Here is a 7,362-nt window from a genome sequence, read left to right as displayed (position 1 = left end):
TCCCCCACTCCTATGTGTAGAAAAGTGGCATTCCACACTTGCACGCTACGCTTCTCTTGTTACCACGTCTTCGCAAATTTCAGTTTTCTTATTATTTTTTTGCGGTTAAGTGATGGACTACGATTTCAGGACCAGGCCTCCACCCTACGACCCGCCGGCGACCCCACCGACGTACGCTCCTCCGCCGTCGTACCCGAAGATCGGTGGCCCGCACGGCCACTCCGTCGCCCGGTCGTCAAACCACCACCGCCAGACATCTGCTCCTTCCTCTTCTCGTAAGTCTTTCCCACTTCCACGTTTTCTTTCATCATTTCTCTCTTTAAAGAAATTCGGTATAACGAATGGAATAATCGTGAAGGTCTCGAATCAGTGCTTCGGAACCTCAGAAGAAACGAGAGATTGTTCAGTATTTTGTGGAACTGATATTTGTAAACTCGATTTTTAGCAAATTGCGTGCGTGCATTAAATAGGGAAAGCAGATGATTTTTTTTTCTTCTCATTTTTGTTGTAAACTGTGAAGAAGAATTTTTTATTTTTTTTTGACTTGGTTCTGTTCGAGAGTGGTGAAATTGATTGTATCATTACTCTTTTTTTTTGGAATTTGCAGCGGGAATGGGCATTAGGATTTTCATAAAGCCTGAATATAGGATCACTCCGCCTGTAAGATTTGATTTGCTTTGATTTTTGTTTTATTCATTTGAATTTAGATATCGAACATTTGCGGAGATTAAGACTTACCTACTTTAAATTGTTGAATCTTTAACTTGTTGGTCTTTGATCCTCAATACCTGTGCTAGAATACGCATCAATCTGCATTTACGTGTCGTTTTTAATTGGCATGCTTCCTTCGTGATGCTCATCTGGACCACGTTTTCATCAACGATTACCCATTTGGACTTTTTAGTTAGTAAAGTGAACTTTTGTTGCATAACTGATGCTTTTTTGTGCTTATTTTCTTTCCTTGAGTTAACTCTGTGTTGGTTAGCAACTCACTTCTGTGTTATTTCAAAGTTCCTTTGACAGCTACTTTTTCCATTGCTTAACTTATACTGCACCTCTTATTGACAATAGCTGCTGCTTTGGGGATTTATTTTTGTACAGATTTTTGCATTTTCCTCTTATCTGGATGGCAGGATTGCAGAACTTGTCTCTTTTCTGACCTTTTGTTATTTTCATTGCTTTCAAATGTTTCAGAAATCTGGGAAGATAGCCTTATGTAAAGTGTATTATTGTGCAGTTAGCAGGAACAGTTGATTCAATAGTTATTTATACAATTATTAACCCAATATGGCTTGTTGATAAGAACCTGTTTTACTACTTAAATTTCATTTCGGGGTTGTTCTGTCCCTTGCCATGTAGTATACAAGTTTGCCTCTGTTACGGTTGAGATTGTAAAAAGGCCTTAGATTGGGCCAGGGTAGTTAGAAGCAGTTAGTTAGTTAGTAGCTTAATAGGGAAGCTTAATGACTTGTATATAAGGGGAATACCCCCGTGTTAGGAGGGGGCTTTTGACAAATATTAGATTAGCCTGAGAGTGCTCAGTTGAAGGGGAGTGCCCCTTGGCAAGAGAAGTGTCTCTAGTATGTTCATTTGTCTTTCTCATCAATAAACAGAACTTTTTCATCCATTCCCCAATTTCTTTCATTCTTCCTTTCTATATTTCAAGTTTCAAACTCTAAAGAATCCTGAGCCGTAACAGCATCATTGACTTGGGTTTGTTTTGATAGTTGTGGTTTTTCCAATGTTGTAGCCTCATTTATCATCTCATTCTGGAGATATTCCACACAGCAACTTCCAATTTGATTTTGGATTGGAGAGAAAAATTCTTGCTGAAGCAAATAAGGAAAACCCGAATTGGAGCAAGTTTGGGATGGAAAATCTGCCAACTAAGGTTACCGAATCAGCATCACCAAAGGTATCTTCTTGATTTAGAGTGAGAAGTTCCAGTTTGTTCAGAATTATGTATATTGTGTCCAGATTCAATGTATTATGTTCGGAGGGTATTTACCTCCTTTGTACTATATTGTACTGCTAGTCTCATTCCTGAGTATAAATCCAGAAACCTGCACCCACATTGGGTGCAGTCTTCTCCAATTTTCGCCTATTTAACGTAATTTATGCTATTATAGCCTGTGATTTTTTTTTTCCATAATTTATTATGTAGAGTTTATAACTTTATAATTTGCTAGTCCACCATATATTTGGTAATTTTTTTGTATATATAGATAAATCTTTGACTGTTTCTCATTCTCACTGCATGAAATGAAACATTATTTTTTGCAGGTTTCTGTTTCAGATCCAATCGTGAGCAAATATATTTCCATGGGGCTCAGCCGAGAGGCTGTTCTCATTGCTATTGCAAAGTATGGTGATAATCCGACCAAGGTATGTTCTTGATCCCTGTATCTAATTATGAACATGAAGTTCAGATAATAGCACCGCTGAAAAGTATACTTTTTTCTCTGAGCTGACCATGCATATTAAATAATTTTTGAATTCTTGATTGTAGACTATCATGACACAAATGGTTCTTCGCTTGATACTAGAATTTCTCCTCCAAATATTTCTGTGAACCTATTGGCCTTAAGTGAAGTTGTTAGTCCTTAGTCATCAAATTGTTGGTTTTTAGAAGTGTGATAAAAGTCGTCAATTAGATAGTTACCTAAACATTAGGTCTTGCTTTTGGATTGCAACTTTGCTTATGTCTTGCTTGATCTGATTATCTTTTGCTTCTGTTCTCCCCTCCCTCTGTGTTGGGAAGGGGGGAGTGTAAAGACCCACTCCCCATTAAACCCCAACTCGTAAGGGTAGGGGCAACCGAAGGGGGAGTATATGTTTACTTTTATTAACTAATATCAAATACTCAATAGATGATTTGCTTTAAGCCTAAATGGAAGAGGTCTGTAAGATTTTAGTGAAGCAGACAACTTTAGACCTCATTTGAATTGAGGCTTTTCTGCCTATCACTCTTGGCTTTGCTTCCAATTCAAATATAATAATCTGTCATCCATATAATTGTAGGAAAGGCCTTTCCGGGCATGAGAGGATTTAGGAGCTTTTCCTTGATGCAGTCATATGTTTGATATGTTGGACCTTAGTTCCAACATTTCACTGTCAATCATTTGATGAGCTCTACTAAATTCTTTTATTTTGCATTGCCAGTGCCCAAACTAGCACTAGCTGACAGAAGATGTGTCACAATCTTCACTATTAAAATAGGAAATAGATCCTCTCATGTGTAATTTAACATGATCATGTCATGTGAGAGGATCTTAACCATTAATAATTAAATCAACAGTGATGATTGTGTAACTTCTTATCCTTATATTTTTTTTCTCTCCTCTCTTATCACCATTAACTCAGCCATGTATGGTTATGATTGCCCCACATAACATGGTCATGTTAATTAGCACATGAGAGGATACACTCCCATTAAAATAATTTATTGACCTAATGCATCATTCATTTGAAGATTCAGGAATTTGTCAATGGCTATACCCTTCTGCGTGAAATGGGATTTTCATCAACCAGTGTTGCTGAAGCCTTGGTTATGCATGATAATGATACGGACAAAGCACTAGCACATTTCCTTAACGGCTAATCATGAGAATCGTGAAGCATAGGTATCATTTATTGATAGATAATTGATTGGTGCCTTTGTACAATTATAAATACTAGTCAAATATGGGGGATATGAGCAATCTGTTATCGTCTATAAGGCTGCTCCTATTGTTATAGTTGTGGGAGACAGGGAATTTGAAGAGATTGTGTGTTTGAATAGAGAACAAATAGAACCTATTATAAATATTGTAATATTGTACTATGGGTTTCTCTTTTCTCATTTCACATTTCACATGAGATAATATCTTTGATGTTATAGATACAACAAGTGGTAGGTCTCATCACTTGTTAAAAAAATAAAAAAAAGATAGCACAAATCTCGATGTCTCACAACATGAGAAAGCAATCACCAACAACATGAGAAAATAATTTCCCTTGTATTATTTATGTCCAGTTATTACATTTATTTCAGAAATGGCATATCATTTTTATTAAAAAAATTATTGTTGTCACGTTTGGCTATGACCTTAAAAAACATTTCTAAAATAAGGAAGAGATAAAAGTTATTTTTTTGAAAAGTTCAAACAAATGAGCTCTAAGTCCTTATCTCCGTCCATTCAGATAGACGTGCAGCAGTTGAAGTGCAACTGAAGTGCTTAACAAAAGAGTGGAAAAAAACAATTTTAATGGAAGAATTGCTTATTTGCTTATGTTCAGTGCGGAATCGTAGGAAAGGATGGAGTCAACTGAGATGAAATTTTCTTTTGACAGAATAATATTGAGGAATGAGCATCTAGTGATATTTAAAGCTGGCTGATTAAAAGTCTTGGGATTTTTAATTCAAAGCTTAAATTAAGGATATCATTTGGCCTGCAAATATCATTTGTTCTTTATTTATAATAATTACTATTATACTTTAATATTTTTTTTAATAATCCTTCCTTCTTACTTTTTATTTTTTTATTTTTCTGTAATACACATACAATAAATAAGGATGTGTTTCCCAGTGGCAACTTTCTAAAACAACTAACAATCTTTGGTATTAAAATTAGGAGTAGGATATTGTAACAATCATTACTATCAATGTTATTATCAATCAATTTCACCATTAGATCGGTTATGTTGATCTAACGGTTATATTTATTTCCATCTTTGTATGGTTATGATTTTCCATATTTAATGTGAAAGCATTAAATATGGGAAATCATAATCATACAAAGGTGAAAATAAATATAAAATATTAAATAGGGGAAATCATAACCATACAAAGATAGAAATAAATATAACCGTCGGATCAACATAGTCGATCTGATGGTAAAATTGATTGATAGTAACACTAATTGGTTGTTACAATATCCTTATCCTTAAAATTAAAAGATTTTTGAAAAAAATTTCTAAAACTTTTATAATTGATGAACTTAAGATTCAAACACAAATCATATAATCACTTACAATTGCAAGGGTTTCACAATAGGGTTTCCATATCTAATCAACATCAACAACACCTATATTCCAAACTAATTAGGGTTGGTAGTAGATGAACTCAAATAAAATATACGAAGTGATTGAAAAAGATAAAAGTGAAAAGAAGATAAAAAAAGAAATAAATAAATATATATATAAGTAAAAATAAAAGAGGTGTAGGAAAAATAAAATAAATAAATAAGTAAGAAAAAAATTGGGAAGAGGAAAAAAGATAAAGAAAAAGAAGATGAAAAGAAGAAGAAGATTGAGGGGGGGGGAGATGAAGAGGAAAAAGACTAAAAAGGGACTATCTCGAACATGAGAATAACATTGGGTCTAATCCTCTAACATGCTTATAGTTTTTCTCCATTACGACCTAAGGCACACCGTCCACCAATCTATATCTCACTCCATTAAGTCTTGTTTTATTATATTCCCCTAAGAGAGTTTCGATTTACCTCTACCTTTCTTTGTGCCAAGCTCTTGGTAACAAATTTTTGTTCTTACGGAGCATCCATGAGCTTTCTCATTATATGTCTAAACCACCTCAATCTATGTTCTCTCATCTTTTTAGCCACATACTACTACTACCTTTCGTCGAATATCTTCATTTCTTATCTTATCCATCTTCGTATAACTTCACATCCACTTTAACATCCTCATTTTTGCTACTCCTATTTATGCTCATGTTGCCTATGTGTTGGCCGACATTCAGCTCCGTATAACAATGCAGGCCTTACTGTTGTTCTATAGAATTTTCTTTTTAACTTAAGAAAAATTTTGTGGTCACACAAAAACCCATATGTACTACGCTATTTCATCCACTCTGCTCTGATTTTATGATTTACATCCTCATCAATCTCTCCATCTTTTTGCAAAATTGATCCCAGATATCTAAAAGCATCTTTCTTGGGTACCTCTTAACCAAGTAGATGCACAAGATCTTAGTCTTCATCTCTTACCAGAGAAATCTCACACTTCATATACTCAAGCTTGCTCCGGCGTAATGTAAATTCTTTAGACTCCAACGTGCTTCTCCACAATTCAAGTTTTCTATTAATATCATCTTTGGTCTCACCAATAAGCACAATATTATCTGCAAAAAACATACACCATGACACTTCCTCTTGAATATTTTTTGTTAGTTCATTCATAACTAAGGCAAAGAGATAAGGACTTAGAACTGAACCTTGGTATACACTTACCGTGATAGGGAAATAACTTGATGTTTCATTACAAGCTTTTGCACATGTAGTAGCCCCATCATACATATCCTTGATTGCCTTTCATACTTCAATGATACTTTTTTCTTCTCAAGAATCCACCATAAAACTTTTCTTAAGACTTTATCGTATGCTTTCTCAAGATCTATGAACACCATATGTAAGTCCTTCTTTTTTTCTAGATATCTTTTCCATTAATTGTTGCATCAAGAAAATGGCTTCTGCGGTACATCTTTCTGTCATAAATCCAAATTGATTTACAAAAATCTTGGTCTCTCTCCTCAAGCGATGTTCAATAACTCTCTCCCTCAACTTTATAGTATGGCCTATTAGCTTAATGCCTCTATAATTAGAACAATTCTGAATATCTCACTTGTTTTGTAAATAGGCACAAGCATACTTTTTCTCCATATATCAGGTATCTTATTTGTCTGAATAATCTTATTAAAAATATTGGTCAACCATTTTATTGCCGGCCTCTTCACACTTCTATAGGGACATCATTGGGTCCCAAAGCTTTATTAGTCATCATTCTCTTTAAAGCCTCCTTTACTTCATGTGTATTAATTCTGCGCACAAATCTTCTATTCAATTCATCATAACCGTCCTCCAAGTCCACCTCATTTTTATCGCCATCCCTATTAAACAACTTGTTAAAGTAGTTCATCCATCTTTCATTTACATCTTTATCTCTTACCAAAAAAATTTAATTTTCATCCTTGATGCATCTAACTTGGGTGAGGTCTTTACTTTTCTTATCCTTTATTTTTTCAAGTTTATAAATACATTTTTCACCATCCTTGCTCTCAAGATTTTTATACAAATCGGCGAAAACCTTGCCTCTAGCTTCTCGCATTGCTTTCTTTGCAATTTTTCTAGCTAATCTAAACTTTAGCAAGTTCTCATCGTTAGGACTTTTATGTAAACATCTAAAACATTCTTTCTTCTATTTGATTGCCTCCTGCACCTCATCATTACACCACCACGTTTTCTTTGTTTGAAATTTGTTCCATTTGCTTTCTCCTAACACCCTCCTTCCCATATTTTGGATACACATAGCCATCTCATTCCACATTTCATTTACTTCTCCATCGAACTCTCATGGTCTTTCATG

General features: G+C 34.6%; 1 protein-coding gene across 2 annotated transcripts; it reads left to right on the top strand.

Moving 5' to 3' along the window:
• LOC133299719 (uncharacterized) lies at positions 1 to 3,848 on the top strand. 2 transcript variants are annotated; one of them, XM_061499209.1, is made up of 5 exons: positions 1 to 275; positions 608 to 660; positions 1,751 to 1,915; positions 2,284 to 2,385; positions 3,479 to 3,848. In XM_061499209.1, the coding sequence occupies exons 1-5, from the start codon at positions 113 to 115 to the stop codon at positions 3,599 to 3,601; spliced, it is 606 nt and encodes a 201-aa protein (XP_061355193.1). In that variant the 5' UTR covers positions 1 to 112; the 3' UTR covers positions 3,602 to 3,848. The 2 variants fall into 2 exon arrangements, with proteins under 2 accessions (XP_061355193.1, XP_061355192.1); XM_061499208.1 differs by having other exon boundaries at positions 5 to 275; positions 3,473 to 3,845.
• The last annotated feature ends 3,514 nt before the right edge of the window (positions 3,849 to 7,362 follow it).

This window comes from Gastrolobium bilobum, unplaced genomic scaffold (genome assembly GCF_033153095.1).
Source record: "Gastrolobium bilobum isolate Gb01-03AN ecotype WA unplaced genomic scaffold, APGP_CSIRO_Gbil_v1 utg11031, whole genome shotgun sequence".
Taxonomy (NCBI): domain Eukaryota; kingdom Viridiplantae; phylum Streptophyta; class Magnoliopsida; order Fabales; family Fabaceae; genus Gastrolobium; species Gastrolobium bilobum.
Note: the sequence above shows the minus strand (reverse complement) of the source record. Positions and strands in the feature narration are given on the sequence as shown.

Coding starts and splice junctions, on each gene's coding strand:
- LOC133299719 (XM_061499208.1), top strand. CDS start 113: ATGGACTACGATTTCAGGACCAGGCCTCCACCCTACGACCCGCCGGCG. Junction 1,916..2,283: donor CCGAATCAGCATCACCAAAG/GTATCTTCTTGA, acceptor TATTTTTTGCAG/GTTTCTGTTTCAGATCCAAT. Junction 2,386..3,472: donor ATGGTGATAATCCGACCAAG/GTATGTTCTTGA, acceptor ATTCATTTGAAG/ATTCAGGAATTTGTCAATGG.